The following is a 16,519-nucleotide window of genomic DNA, read 5'->3' on the forward strand; positions in this document are numbered from 1 at the left end:
AAGGAGTTTGTCCCCTTGGGGTTTCTCTTCTGCATATAAGGGGATGGGGGGTCTGCTCACTTGGATTGAAATTGAGTGACTGTCTTGGTCATTCGAGAATATTCCATTTTTAGCTTTGACAAGCTCCTGTCTTGCCTCAGCTGTATGTTTTGTATCATTATCTTGTAGGATGAAGTGATGTCCGGTAAGTTTGGAAACCTTTGCTGGAACTTGAGCAGGTCAGATGTTTCTACACACCTCAGAATTCATCTTGAGAGTGCCGGCAGCAGCTCCATCATCAATAAAGAAAAGTGTGCCAGTACCTGTTGGCAGCCATACATGCCCAAGCCATGAAGCCCCTAGCACCATGTTTAACAGATAAGGAGTCTTCCTTGGCTCTTGGGCAGTTCCTTTTCATCTCCACACTTTGCTCTTGCTATCACTGTGATGCAGGTTCATTTTTGCCCAGACTGTCCACAAGTACTATTTCTAGAATCCTGCAGACTCTTTAAAGTCCTTTTTCACATAATGTAACCTGGCCATCCTGTTTTTGTGGTTTGCATCTTGCAGTGTGGCCTCTGTTTCTGTTCATGAAGTCGTCTGCAGATAAGTTGTCTCTGACACATCCACATGTGCCTCCTGAAGACTGTTTTGTTTGTTTGTGATCTGCCATTTGGGGCATTTTATTGACCATAGTGACGATTCTTCTGTCATCAGCAGTGGAGGTCTTCCTTGGGCAGCCAGCCCCTTTATGATTACTGAGCTCACAAATGTGTTCTTCTCGATGATATTTCAGACCGCTGGTTTAGGTGCTCCTGATGTCACCAGTGATTTTCTTCTCGTGTGTCAGCCTCAATAATGGCTGCTTTGGCTTTCATTGGCACAGCTCTTGGCAATTCCAGACTCCAAAGGGTGGAAGCAAGCCAAGGTATTTTATCAAGCCATGAAACCCACCTGTGAAGCCAATTGTCCCCAAACATCATGGCCCCCTGAAATGGGGGTGGGAGGACCATGTAGTAAAATTGTCATGTGACCGAAATTCATGCAAATCCCATTAAATGAAAGTCTGCAATGTGCACTGTAATCCTGTCTGAATTGTTTGATTTGTAACTTTAAACTGAGGGGGAATCGAGGAAAAAAGCGTGTCTTTGACCTGGAGATGATGGATGGCACTGCCGTGATCAGAAGGAAAGAGTAGAGCTGCCTTTTAATGCATTTATTAATTATATTTATTTTTGTTAGGTGTACGCCATTGCCTAATTAATAGTCTTCTTATACTGTGTGGCCCCACTAGTTCTTAGGTGGCCCTCATCCACTGATGTCTTATCTGCCTTCTTGGCTTTTTGGATCTTCATTTTAACAGGCTTGTCAGACCTAATTGGCCTTGGCTGCTTTTAAGGAATCTTTTGCCGTTTGGTAGAGTGTAACGGCTAGGCAGGTTTTCTGTTTCAATATGGACGTGAAACTTTTTTTTTCTTTTTCTTCTATATTACAGACCTAGAGTAAAAGTTGAACCCGAGGCTGATGATGACATGGTGACCTGCAGTCAAATTGTGTACGACACTAACACAAATAAGCAAAGCAAGGTATCGCTACCTGTTAACTTCTTTAATTTTGAACAAATGAAAACCTTTCCGTTGTAATATATTGCAACATTAATTTAATGAAGGGGTGATGTATACAGTAGAATTATATAAAGTGTGTGTGTGTTTTGTGTGTGTGTGTGTGTGTGTGTGTTGGCACTGACTCATTCACAAACACCATCTAACAGTACTGTATTTAACTATTTAGTTGAGCTGAAAATGTTTAGAATGGCACATCCAAGTCCGTAGTCATCTAAGAAAAGACATTTTGAAATGTCAGTATTTAGAGGTTAGCCTCCAGCCAACAGGAAAATGAGAAGCTCCAGAATCTCAAAAGTATCTTGATGGATTTGATGGAAATTTGGTGGCGCTGTAGAAAATGAACATTAGCCAACACTTTTATCAAAAAAAAAAAAATGTATCTGTCAAAATGTATTACCGTTATGTTAACTTACCTGCTCTGTGCGGCGCTGATAGGGGGTTCACGTAAATGAAGGACACTGCAGCACTAACCAATCAGGTGGCCGGGTGACTGGAGAAGTGCTGGTGTCCTGGCAGATGTGATGACACTTGCCTGGTACAGTGAGGTGTAAAATGAAAAGAGAAAGTTCAGTGAAGTGTGTGTGTGTGTGTGTGCGCCCTGCCCGGGGTTTGTTTCCTTCCTTGTGCCCTTTGTTGGTTGGGATTCGCTCCAGCAGACCCATGTGACCCTGTGTTAGGATATAGCGGGTTGGATAGTGGATGGATGGATGAAAAGACAAACTGAAATAAAATAATTTACTAAAAATAATTTTTAGTTTTTGTAACAACCGGATGTACACAAGGGCTAACCTGGGCTGCAACGGTGCCAAAATGAATCAAAACCTATTAATAAGAATTTCATATTTGGTTTTTGAATACACATTCCTGCTGTTAGTCTTTCACTCTAAAACAGAAAGTCACCCACCACGAGCCGCCCGCATGTATTCATCCAGTGAACGGTGGCGGGTGACAGAGGGCGGGTGTTGACGTAGCATTTGCTGTGACAGAACAGGCTGGATAGGAGTGTGTGGAGTAGAAAGTGATTTACTGTAAAAATGAATTTATAAAGGAAAAAACTATAGTAAGCTTTCTATACACAATTGTCCATTAATAACACATTACTGCTTTTCCTAATAATAAAATAATAAGTTGCATTTATAAAGCGCCTTTCACAAACCCAAAGTTGCTTTACATACAGAAAAAAAAAAATACACAGGAGACAAAAGTTCTTAGTAGAGGAAAGTTTTCAGTTGAGATTTAAAGGTGGGAAAAGAGGAGCAAACTCGGAGAGACTGAGGAAGAGGAGCCAGAACACTGAAGGACCTGCCGGCCGGCCCTCCCAGGGTGGAGAGTCTGGTGTGTGGGACAGTAAGGAGATGACCGCTCGAGGACCTGAGAGAGTGACGACGAGTGTAAGGAGCTGGCTGAGGAAGAGGGCCCAGAACACTGAAGGACTTGCCTCCCAGGATGCAGAGTGGCTTGGCTTTTGCTGACGGTCTCAGGAACACGGTTTTACAGAAGAGTGAATTCTTCTGAATTGAAACGGGTAGCCATTAGGAAGAATAAGCAAATTCAGAGTATATCCTCATCATTACGGGGTGTTTACGATTTTCACTTGTCTGTCAGTCACTCGCACGTTTCTTTTCTTTTTCATCAGTTTTATGTTTAAGTTTTTTTTTTTTTTGTTTTTTTTTTGGCGCCTTGGGCATACATTTAAGTTCTGGCACAGAATCGCGTGTTACTTTCACTTCTTAAAAACAGGCTGCACATTTTGGAGGCCATTAATTGAATGTTTTTACTTTTGGGGTTTTCTGTGGTGCTTACAGTGTAAGAAATGATCTGGCAGCACAAATGTTTTGGAGGCTTCTTAAACAGTCGGGAGTTCTAATTTAAAGTCGGCAGACGTGAATGTTTATTTTAAGTCATTTTGGACAGCGGCAGAGGTGATGGAGTTTAGACTTCACCATTCAATGGACGCAGACGCACCTGTAAACTATTGCATTTCGGAGGTCATGGCGGGAGTCCCCTTTCAAAGGCCATAGATGAGATTGTGCCTTACCATGGAACAGATCACTGAAGTCCGTTAAGTTTAAACCTATGGCATCTCTCACCCCTCGTCACATCCACAGCTACTATCCCTGCCTTTTAGCTTCTAATGAAGCCACACCAGACTTACAGCACTTGACTTCGGCCTTCAAGATCTAAAAACATTGCTTCATGCCCGTATGTGTGATGATATTATTTTTTTAATTAGTAGTGGTGCTCATTCAGGAGGCTGTTTTGTTAGATGTTGTCATGTATTCTTGAGGCCTTCTGTTTCTTTTGGGAGGTTTATTGTGTGTATTCATTTAATCTTGGAGCCGATTGGTTAAAACTGTAAACCTTTTGTCCCTCCCTGCAGGATGCAGCCAACAGACACCCCATGGGAATTGAGAACTGCATAGTCATGTACGAAGAAATGCAGTCTCTTGTCAATGTGCTCCAGTCCGACATCGGTCAGGACATTCGTATTCATGACAGCACCTTCTTGTGGTTTTTCCCGTTTGTCCGGTCCGTCATGGATCTGAACTCGCTGAGTGTGGTCTACGTTGGAGAGATCATTCACCACCTGCACACAGAAATCAAAGACCTCTTAACTGGACGGCTTCAGCATTGTGATAAAGTCACCGAATTTTTTGTCCTCATTTTAGTTTTTGTTGTTGAACTCCACCGGAGTAAAAACTGCATGAATCTGCTGTGGTACACTTCTCACTGCTGGATTGAAGTGCTTGTGAAATGTGCCACCGTTTATAGCCCAGCCTTTAGCCAACCCACGGACAGCTCTTCACGAGTGTCTTCGACCACATCCGTACACCCTCAGGTGATTGGCGTGGTCCCTCAGGCCTGCATTCAGTTAATACGCAGCCTTCTAAGAGATGGCTGCCAGCTGTATCCGGAACTTTCTTGCAAGCAGTATTTGGACATGTTGAACCGACAGATGCGCAGAGGCTTCAATCAAGGATGGAATCTCAGTCCTGCTCAATTGCAAGACCTACAGAGCTGTTTAATGTCGCTCGTTAAAAACATGCAAAATCTTGTGCCTTCGGTGAAGAACACATTGCCTCCTGAAGAACCCGCTCTGAACTCGAAGCATGAAAACGCCAGAAGAGAATCTGAACAAAGACCCTTTGACTGCCAAGATGAGCAGCACGGTACTCCATCGGACCAACAACGTGGTGTTCATCTTAAAAAAGAACCTCCTTGGGATGAAGAGTATTGTGTGCATTCTCGTCTCGAGAAGACAAAGCCTGCAAAGCAGAATGAGAAGAGCTGCAGCTCGGCAGGAAAAGCTTTCAATAAAGATGTGGAATCTGTGTCTGACTCGCACGCTTCCGTCCAGGACAGATTGAACTACTTGAAATCCAAACTGAATTCGACTGACCTGTTGGCTAAACTTTCCAAGGTAATATCCCCTTCTCAAATCAAAAAGGAAAATGTCGAAGATTGTTCTGTTAGTGAGAAACGCGCCTCGAGCCACGACGGCACCAAAGAACAGAAGGAGAAAAGCCTTGTGGGTGAGACATCGGCTGTGCCCCGAACTATAAAGCAAGAACCCAAATGGCCACCCAGCAAGCAGCAGCCCTTGGGTGATGACGAAATGAGAAGTAGCAGCGATGATGATGTTCCACTGACAGTGTTAAAATCCAATTTAAGAAAAAAAGTTGCTAACGTGACGGACGGTGAGGACACGTTGACTCCTTCCCAGGTCGATAAAGATCTGAGCTTCCTCTCTTTAGCTGCACTGACGAAAAGTTTTAACTTTCCAGACACCTCAAGCCAGGAGTCCTCCATGCAGTGTCCGAACAGAGTTGAGAGAAAAGTGAAACGAATGAAAAAGAAATTGGAGGCCGACGATGTTGCAGTGGCGGAGGTAAGTGCCGTCAAAGATCCTGTAATCGTAATATCTGATTCCTCTGATGAAGATGCCGGCTTGTCTGAAAAGGAACCCGAGGACAATCGCTCGAATGCAAACCCAGAGGAGGTGTCGGGGTCTTCCCATGGCCGAGCTGCCGAGAAAACTAGTGAAGAAAATCTTGGCCTAAATTCTTATGATGCCTCTTATGAGTGCGATTCCCAGTTTTTTGAACATGAAACTCAAGAAGACATCTACTCGGCCTGGGAAAAGAGTGATGGGAACTTGAAGGACTCCACTGACACAGGGGCTCCGAGCCCAGTGCCTGTTGAAATGTATGATAACTGGGGGTATGATACCGATTATGTGCCAGATGATCAAATTGAAATGGTGGCAGCGGAGGCTGAAGAGCAGCTTAGATGTGCAGAGGGACTTAACCAGAATACCAGTTCAGCATCTTCTGCATCAGTAGCGATTACGAACAAAAGTGAAGCCAAAGTGAGCCCCCTGGGAGAAAGCACACACCAGAGGAAGCTCTGTGGTGTGAAAAGTGCTGGTGTAGAAGCAGCAGCTGCAGCCATCTGTGCCCCAGACGGGTATAAGAAAACCCAAATGCTTGTACAACCAGAAAAACCTGCAAAATCAACTACGTGCCTTTCAACAGAAACGTCAAAGGCCAGTAAGGTGTCTCCTCAAAGCATTGAGAAAAACTCTCCTTCGACATCCCATTTATCGGAAAAAATGCCACCCACTGCCTCGGCATCTGCGGTTGTGCCCACTGAAAAGGTACGTCCACAGGAAGACTTGTGTATTACCGAGAAGCTTTGCTTGAAGAAGAAACCACGTCAGGGGGAGGTGTCTCGAAACTCCTTGAGCAGCATTGAAGAGCTCCGTAGGCAAGGACGAGATGTGCAAATAGAAAATCGAAGCCGGAGGAGTCGAAAGAGTAAAGGAAACCGTCCTCCGAAGTCAGCGGGCAAGGGCATATCTAAGATCAATCCTCAGGACCTCCAGTTTCTCCTACAGTGCAGACCAAAGGATTTACAGAAGGCTTCAAAAATGCCCCCTTCTGCACCTGCACCCCCTAAGCAAGCCATTCCTTGCCAAAGTAACTCCTTTGTCAGCAAGGTAAGTGATGTGGCATCACCGAAGCTTCCACCGCCGAAGAAGGCTGAGCCGATGTCTAGTGACGTGAAAAAGGCTTCGTACAAAGACATTGACTTCTTTCCTCTGTCTCAGCTTGGTCCAGATTCTGAGGACGAGGATGACAACATGAAGCAGGCTGGTACCTCTGCTGAAGATAATCCAGAGCAAGGAGTACGTTGTGACCAGAGCCTTCATCCTCCACTAGCAGGAGAAAAAGATCAGCCTGGTGTGGAAAACAGTAAAGCAGTAGGAGATGATGATGATGATGATGATTTTATGCAGAATTTGACCCAGCTTGATCCCATTGACATGGAAGTGTGCTCTCAGGTAGAAACTTCAGATGAGTTTTATGTCAACCAGAATATTCCAGCAGGTCAAGGCTCTGTGGGCGACTTGTATGGTCTGAGGCCTTCCATTAAACCTGCAAATGACCAGCCTGCTGCTGTCCAGTCAGAAGGCTTAGCAGCTCTAAAACCACTAGTGGAAGCAAAGGAAGATGCGCATGTATTCCTTGTGCCCGGATTGCCCATATCTGAGCAGAAAGCTCTGAAACCTTCCACGACAAAGATCTACGCCTCCACCAGTCGAAGTGCTACCTTAGCTCAGGAGCTGGAGAAACCCACAAAAACGGCTGGTTTAAAAAAAATTGTTCGTCCACTCTTGCCTTCGAGGAGCAGCACAGCTCTGCCCGCTCCTTCCAGGCCTCAACCGGTTAATGGACAAGAGCGTGAAATGAGAAGTAATGCATCGCCCAGGGTCAGCATCCCCCCAAACCCCGTTCTGTCCATCCCCAGGCCTGTGATGCATCAGAACCCTGACACACCTAAAGCCACCTCCTTACTCCCAGCCAACCTTGACCCCAAATTCTTCATACAAGAAATCCTGAAGTGGTCCTATGAGATGTTTGACAACTTTCCTCAGTTTGGAGCTCCAGACCATCTGTGCAAGTTTCCATCAAAGGAGGTACCGGACAGATTCCAGTCCTTCGAGGAGTACTTTTGTACGTTTTACCCTTTGCTGATGATGAACACGTTTGAGGAGGTGAGCGATACTTACTCTGTTTGCCAATATTGGTGCTTATGGAGTTTAATGGCCTAGCTGGGAATGTCTTAAGTTTTGATCTTTTAGTAAAATGATGTTACTGGCAGATTAACAAACAGCAATTTTGAATTTGTTCCAGGTTAGTGATGGGTATAGTTGTAAATGGAATGGGGGAAGCATGTCTGCTCCGACATGTTGGCAAGCTGTCTCAGTCTGCCAGCGCTAAACCAAAAGAGGGCAGTTGCATTGTCACCTGCTATTGAAGCTAAAGCAAGCGTCACACGGGCATGGGGGTTGTATGGGGGGAAAAAAAAAAAAATTCAAAGCATCCGTCCATCTTCTGAAGCTGCTTATATTGAGGAGCTCCCACAAGCAGTGGGGCCAAGGCAGGAGCAATCACTGGTCAGGACTTCAGTACATCACATGGAGAACACACACCCACAGATGTTGAGGTCAGTTTAGCATCGCCAGTTTGGGCTGTGAGACACGGACACACACCGATATGGACGCGGGGCGGACACGCAAACTTTATTCAAGCCCTTGGTGTCCTTGTTGAGCAGCAGACGTATTGAGTGTGAAGGGCGTGTGACCAAATGCTGACTTTAGTCAACTCTGTTTTTCCCAGTACTTTTCTGCTCAGCTAGAATTGGGTGGCTAAATGCAACAAAGACCCCCCTCCCCCATACTGTGTTTGTATATTAAATATACAGTAAATGCTACCATTCTGTGTTTTAGTCTGGAAGTCTTTATCTATAATATACAAGAAGAATAACCCATATTAGTCCAATATCCTCTCTGTATTTTTGGTTCTCCGTCTACAAACAAATGGATGGACCCCAAATCTCAATGTATGTGCAGTGTTGGGGAGTTTAAACTTCGTTATTTTACTCATGACTTACAAAAAGTAACTGTTGTATAATTATGTATTATAAAATGTAATGCATTGCAAACAGTGTGCTACTTCTGCGTTACTTATATACAAAAATTACATTTTACTGGCTGGCATTTGTTGTTAAATCCTAAGGCCGCATATGAAGCTGACCAGGGACACGGCCATGTTTGAGAACTTGCCTGTGTTTTAAACTTAATGTACTGTGAAGTAAATGACCTCCATCTCCAACCTGAGCCCTTGGCGTTGTGGTATGAACACTAGACGCTGCGCCACCAGATCACACCATTTCAGAGTATTTATAGGAAATAGTGGGATTCAGACTAAATGAACAGTTTATTAGGGGGGCTCTGTTCCTGGATTGCATGCAACACACTTGGGTGTGCGACTGAGCCCTGCAAAGGACTGGTGTAGCATAAATCACATTCAGTAAAACCAAGTAAACGACTACGCCCTGGACAGTTTCACTGGCACCCCGTGACCCCGGAGGAGATGCAGGACTGAATGTATACCTATGATGTGTTGTCTTCTCCACACTTGATGCCCGTGCTTAACCTCCCAGCTGTTACCAGAAGGCCTGAGCATGCATGCGTGTTACACACTGACAGAAGCGGGCAATGCCTTTGTGAAACAAGCCAACAAGTCCATGAAATAATGCAGTTTTTCATAGCGATATGTGCTTTTAATTCAATAAAATAAGTATTGCGTTATGTTAATTTAAAATGTAATTAGACTACAGAACAAAAGTTACTTTTGAAGCATTAACCCTAATCCTGTCTTTAAATGTATCTTTGTTGGTCAAGGGTATGCTGAGCGTCAAGTGAAGAGGAAATGTCGGGGTGCCAGCTGGGCCTCCCTGTTTAATCAGTGGCACGTTTAAGAGACAAAAGAATGTAGCTGTTGGCCATAGTTCCTGGAGAGCGGGCATGCTACAGAGTCGGAGCTGTGTTGCCCGGGTAGATAATCTCCCGAATGCTTTTATAGCTCATGGACTGGTGGGGCAAAGTCAGTTGCCTTCTTACAATCTTGAGCAAAATGTTACACTTGATCAACAAGGGCAGTTAACGTTTGAAGACAGTAAAAGGATACACAGAAGCCGAAAGTGAGACTGAGCTCCATTTACTGAAGGTGGCCGACAGTCTTCGCTCTACTTAGCTTGTAGCAAGATGGTGGTTTGATTGTTAAAGCCTCTTCTCTCTGTCAAACTGCAGCGGTGTCTTTGCAAAATGTCCATCTGCTCCTACCCCGTAAAGTATCCTACGTTATGCTAAATTTACTCGTTTAGTTCAGTTGCTTACTAGATATGTCAATTGATTCATTCATACTCTCAGAAATAATCACATGATGTTCATCCATGCACCATTTAATTATCTACTGTATACGGAGAGCACAATGGTGAATGTGTGCCCCTTTTTTATTACCGAAGAAGGCAATTTCAGAATACAAGTAAATACACGATGTTAAGAACATTCCTGTCGGGTAAAGAAGTCTGGAGGGACGAGTGCATACTGACCTTACAGATGAAAACCTCAGTGTACCATATCCGTATATGGCTCTGAGGCTAGGGATCTGCACTGGCAATCGGAAGGTTGCCGGTTCGAATCCCGTAAATGCCAAAAAAGGGACTCTGCTCTGTTGGGCCCTTGAGTAAGACCCTCAACCTGCAATTGTTAAATGCTTTGAGTAGTGAAAAAAAGCACTTTAGAAATGCAAAAAATTATTATTGTATTACTTCCATTATTTCTTGACATAACTGCTAGGCCTTTCTGCTTACAGTTATCTATAGGCATAAACAAATACTAAAAAAATGCTTCGATTAATGCATGACTTCACAACACGTGTTCAGCAATTCTTAGGAAGTGCTTCTTTTATTATCATCATCTTCAGTTGTTTGCCATCAGTGACCACGCCTAAGGACTTTAGGGTCCTTTGTTGCACAAGCCCTTGTTGTTCAGCCCTCTCCTGTAAGTCGTCACCAGCTGATTTGCCCTTTTAAAGTTTCTTTAACAATTTTTTGCTCACAGTCAAATCTTGCAAGTATGATGCCATTGTTATCTCTGACCACACCCCTCTGATCATCATTATGCCCCATGTACTCGTCTCGCAGCTGGTCTCTTAACTCGCTGTTGTCAGCTGATGAGAATTGTACTGAATTTATATCCAAGCAAATTTTGTCTCAAAATAAAAAATAAAAAAAACATACTCTGAGGTCTCTGCAGAAATACTCTGGGGAAACTCTGAAGGTTTTTTTTAAGAGGACCGATTATTTCATATTTCTCCCACAAAAATAAATCCGATACCAAGAAGGCATCCGAGTTCATCAGGGAATTTACCAGAACAGATCAAGAACACGCCAGGTTCCCAAATGAGGTCCTTTTATAAGAAAAGACAGACCGGCTTTGCAATCGGAGCTCAACCTCTTGACAACAAAAGAAATGGAGCAGCTCATTTTTAAATTGCGAGATCATTACTATGAACAAGGAGAGAAGGCTAACAAGATCCTAGCTCAACAAATCCACAAGCCGGAAGTTCGGTAATTGGACAGAGACAAAAATCATTGACCATAAACATATAATGCACACATTTAGAGACTAAACTGAGTAGAATATAAGGACTTGTAGTAAAGAAGACCAGACATAACCGAATACGTTTTTCGATTCATTACACATACCACAAGTAGATGCTCTTAGCACAGAAGAATTGGATAAACCTCTGGCTCGCAACTAGACGCTATAAACTCGCTTCAGAGTGGGAAAGCAGCAGGCCCTGATGGCTACCATACCGATTTTTACTAAATCTTTTCAATTAAGTTAATTCCCCTCTTAGTATTATTTATTGAAGCCAGAGACAATAACATTCTGCCTCAAACTTTTCTCCAAGCATTAATTACTATCTTTCCTAAGAAAGTCAAGGATGTGCATCATACAGGCCAATATCGCTTCTGAATAGTGATGTTAAGATACTCTCAAGTCCTAGCTAGAAGGATGGAGAAAGTGCTTCCTTCGGTGATATCACAAGACCAAACTGGATTTATTAAAGGCAGACACTTGGCTTCTAATCTTCAACGCCTGTTCAATGTAATCTATTTATCCACAAAGTCGAACACCCCGGAGATCTTATTCTCTCTAAATGTAGAAAAAATAATTTGATATGGTTGAATGGGTCTACCTTTTCATTACAATGCGCAAAATTGGGTTTGGGCCGAAACATACGTGCATGGATCAAACTACTGTATACCAATCAGAAGCTTCAGTTTGTAATAACATTATTTCAGTCTACTCCAATCTAGAATGTGCTACTAGGCAAGGATGCCCCCTGTCACCACTGCTATTTGTGATCGCCATTAAGCCATTGCCTGTTCACTTTCGAAATGGTTCTGAGATAAACGGGCTTATCAAGGAAGGCCTAGAACAGAAAATATCACCATATGCAGATGATATGGTACTGTATGTATTAGAGCCACAAAATACTGTGCCTGCAGTCCGAACAGCACTAGCAGAAGTTCAAAGGATATCTGGCCTCAAAATTAATTTGAATAAAGGTGTGCTTTCCCTCCCAATGAACTCTCCAGCTCACTACATTAGATTGGACACCTTCCCATTTATCATCACAGATAAGTTTAAATATCTGTCTGCATGGAAAAAACTTGAACAAGACTTGCATAGATGGTCTACCCTCCATCTCACTTTAGCAGGGATATTTAACAGTCAAGATGAAGATCCTTCTTAAGCTTCTCTTTCTATGTCCATGCATCCCCATATACATTAGTAGATCATTTTTTAAGAAATTGGATTCAATCATATCCTCATTTATTTGGAATTCATAACATCCACACATCCACATGGCGACCCTACAAAGACTTAAAACAGGAAGTGGCATGGCTGTACCTAACTTTCAGTCGTATTACTGAGCAGCAAACGTACAAACTATAAAAACCTGGACATGGACACAAATAGATGAGCAGACACAGACTTGGTCCGCAATAGAGACAATCCTGCAGAACTTCTTTATATTTCTTGCTTTGTGCTCCAGTAAATAGAAGTTGTCGTCAATATACTAACAACCCAATTGTGCTTCACTCACTCAGAATATGGAGCCTCTGCATGAGAACCCCTTTCTCTCCCCGACCCTCTCAAACTTGGTTGTTGATAGTTTTGTAAAATGTATGGGATTAAATTACTTTCGAGATAATGTCTTTGCATCCTACAAATTAAACTGTTAAAGTTTAGCTTCCCATCAAATTAGAAACTTGGCTAAACAAAATCTGCACTATTCTCCTCCCCTCTCGCCAATTTCTGTTCCAGAAGAGAGATTGATCCGTCTTGAACAGGCATGTCAAACCCGCAGCCCGCAACAGAAATCCTAGTTGGCACTAAACTTGTACAAAATGATTACTATCGTTTGAGATTGAGTCATTCTGCATCTTCGGCATTACTTATTGTCTTTTCTTACTTCTGTCTTCTGACAAAGCGTGTTTTCCCAGGACATTACGATACTAGAAACCTCTTCAGCTAGTATAGCCACGAACTTTGACCAAAGTAAATGTGCCGCGGCGTTGCAACTGAAGTTCTAGGCTGCAGCAGCCTGGCGCAGGGTGTGAAGAGGGGTGCAATCTGTGCACCTGCACAGGGCCGCCAAAACCCAGGGGCCGCCACGCCAATATATATTGAATATAAAACAGAAAGAGAAAATAACGACACAGCCGAAAAACATTGTGTTTCTTGTTAATTAGTTAGTACGCTATATTTACTAATGTCGCTAAAGTTGGAGCAGTAAGCTATATGTGGTATTATAACGTTCTGCCATAATGAAAATATCATGGGCCGCCACTTGGTTTTCAAATTACAGACACGCACATATAGAAGCGTGTCATGAGCACGAGACGGCTATGCAGTTTCTGCAATGGACATGGCCATCCGCCGTGCATAAGATACCGTATTGACATTGGCGGGCGAAGGGGCCACCAATTCTTTCTTTGCCCAGGGCCGCCACGAGCCTAGAGCTGTCCCTGCTAGACTACACTACTGGCTGGGCTGCTGAGACTGGCCACTGGGCAGAACTGACCATCATGAGTAGTAATAGCTCGCATATTTTCACGTTTTTATGCTCTAGTTTTATGTAATTTTGTGCTAGCATTGTAAAAAAGTTAGTGCAGACTACAGCTGAAGATCTGAAGTGGACACGAGAAGTTGGCGAGTTGTTTGTTAACAAATTTTTGTGATTTTGAGTTTGTAAAATTAGTGTAGGTCAGGGGGCTTTTTGCATATCGGCTAATTTTACAATATAACCTTTGAAATAAACTTAGTAAAGTAAAATTAGATTTTTGGAGGATTTGTTTTCCAACTTGAATTACTGAGCAATGAAGTCCGTGACCGTTTTCGTGATTTTTAGTTCACACTGATGGCAAAATACAACGAAGTTGGTTTGCCAGGCTTGTATGCTTACCTGCCACCCTTGTATGTGCAGATCTGTAAGTTGGCATCGAGAGTACTGTATTTTCAGAAGCACTTAACTTTGTGAGCAATTGTTTTTGTTAATGAAAGCTACCAAGACCCCACATCGCTCAAGACTTACTGTCGAGCACCTTTCATCCCTCGTAAAAGTTGCATCTGCACAAGATTTCAAGGCCAATATTGATGAACTGGTTACTAACGAGATGCCAAGTGTCGGGACAAAAGAAAGAAATCTTGCACTGTAAGACTCCTATGTAAGCAATGAATATAATATAATGAATATAAGGACCTAGCTAAGAGGCTAAGACTCTAATTGTACGGAAATAAATTGCTTTTCTTTAAAGTTTAAGTATTACATTTTTTAAAGTTTTCAGTAATGGAAAAAAAGCTACAGTAACTTTGTATAATAGTATAATCGTATTTGTTACAGTGCGGCCTGCTGACGCATGTATGGCAGGTTCCTAGCGCCCCACCGATGGTAGTGAGTTTGACATGCCTGGTCTTTGACTTTCTATAATGTATTAAAACATATGAAAGTCCCATCCTTTCAAATATCACAGACTTCAGTGGGAAAATCTTTATCCAGCACATCTTGTTTAAAATTGTCAAATGTTTCCAGGCCAAGATCCAACCTGTGAACATTGCAATCGAGCTTTAGCCTCACTGTGCCACATGTTGTGGACAAGCACCAAATTCACATCATTTTGGACCAAAATCTTTAAATGCCTCTCGGACAGCCTTGGGGGTCACAACCCTCCTAATCCACTAACAGTTGTGTGTGGTGGGCTCACCGAGGGGCTTAAAATGGAGAGGGACACACAAACTATCAAGGCCTTTACTTCACTATTGGCATGTAGACTTGTCTTGCTCAAGTGGAAGAATCCCAATTCACCTCTTTTAAGATGGTGGGTAACTAATGTTCTATGTATTTGAAATTGGAAAAAAATGTAATTCTCACTTATTGTGATCTGTTCAAAACTTTTTAAAAACCTGGCAAGGTCTAATCATTAACATTTTAAAATAAGCTTATATATATATACAGTATATATAGGAATGATTCTACTCCTCCTTTTCTACTGTTAGTTTTACTCGGGCTCTTGGTCTTCCTCTCTTGGGTGGGGGTTGAAGTGAATTTAATTTGTTAATTTTGACTTGTTTGAATGAATAAATTCAATAAAAAATAAATCGCTTCTCATCAGATGTTTCATTTCTTTTGTTTACATTCAGATGGTCCAGGAGTGGTTGAGGAATAGCAAACCCAATAAAGCATATGAAACAAATTTGACCATTAAAACGGTGGAGTGTCCATATAAATACTACTTAGGAACTTTTACAGGTGAGTTCTCTCTCTCTCTCTCTCTCTCTCTCTCTCTCTCTCTCTCTCTCTGTCTGTCTGTCTGTCTGTCTGTCTGTCTGTCTGTCTGTCTGTGTGTGCTTTGTTACAATATGCAGGATCAGCGTATTCCTCCAATTATTCGTTTCTGCTCTTGGTTTTGGTGCACGCAAATGTTCTCACCCTGATGAAGTGCAGTCTAACGGCTGTGCACAAGCCAGAAGAACGGATCGGCGATTATTGCATCTCTCTATTATAAATAAAAATATATATCTTGGAAGGTGAAGAGAAGTGATTGTCTGAGACACTTTAATGCCCCACGAGACAACAAGAACCTTTGCAGAGAGTTTTGGGAAAAGTCCTGCGTGGTTATGTCGGACACATTTCTTGTAGAGAGAAAGAAGCGATATTTACTTGGAGGCAGTTATACGTTACGTTGGCACGATGTAATTCCAAACACGGAATCAAAATTCAATGCGATATTGACGAAAACTTAAAAGTGAAAGGAGATCAAATATATGGACATGACAAAAGTGTGTCATGCACAATGCAGATCATGTGGCACAGCAGCAGCAAGCCAGCAGCTGATCGAGCAAAGAGGAGGTAAAAAAAAAAATGGTTTCCCCTTGCATCGCCATTTAAGAGGGGTGTCAGAGGAGTGATTGCGTCTCCTTGGGCTGTGTTTAGCCCCCCTTTTTACAATGCGAGCGGCAGAGATGCGAAGTGGTTGGCGCGAAGTGCAAGTGGTGGTGGTTTAGCAAAGCAAGCAGGGGATGAAGCCCCCTAGTCAGTGAAAAGAGAAGCCTGCCCATACCCAAGTTCTTTCTGAAGAGCACATCCACACTAAATGTATGCCTAGTCAGGGCAGTCTGATGGTTGCAAAGTAAATGAAATGCCATAAATTTGGCCTCTGAATCCTGTGGTGAGTCAGTATGGTGGCCTGACAAACACAATGAAGACAAAAGAACACGCCAGGCATGAAGAGAATGTGTCCGTATGGAGACTTGGATAACAAATTGTGAAAACTCCTAAGGGGCTGAATACGTTTTGCAGACACTGTATGTTCGTACCACTGTTGGTGGTTCTAGCAAATGTTAAAGGTGTTTAAACTCGGTAATGTTCAGTTCCGAGTATCGTACCATAATAAATCAGCCTTGGTTTCTTCTTGATTTAAAAACCTAA

At 42.8% G+C, this 16,519-nt stretch overlaps 1 protein-coding gene across 1 annotated transcript in view; it reads left to right on the forward strand.

The window, feature by feature from the left end:
• The window catches only part of setx (senataxin), a 122,846-nt gene that overhangs the window by 54,777 nt on the left and 51,550 nt on the right, over positions 1–16,519 (forward strand). Inside the window, exons 8-10 of the mRNA XM_039762571.1 lie at positions 1,475–1,565; positions 3,985–7,662; positions 15,232–15,340. Coding sequence (XP_039618505.1) covers positions 1,475–1,565; positions 3,985–7,662; positions 15,232–15,340 — 3,878 coding nt within the window. The remainder of the gene's footprint in view (positions 1–1,474; positions 1,566–3,984; positions 7,663–15,231; positions 15,341–16,519) is intronic.

This window comes from Polypterus senegalus, chromosome 9, assembly GCF_016835505.1.
Source record: "Polypterus senegalus isolate Bchr_013 chromosome 9, ASM1683550v1, whole genome shotgun sequence".
NCBI classification, from domain to species: domain Eukaryota; kingdom Metazoa; phylum Chordata; class Cladistia; order Polypteriformes; family Polypteridae; genus Polypterus; species Polypterus senegalus.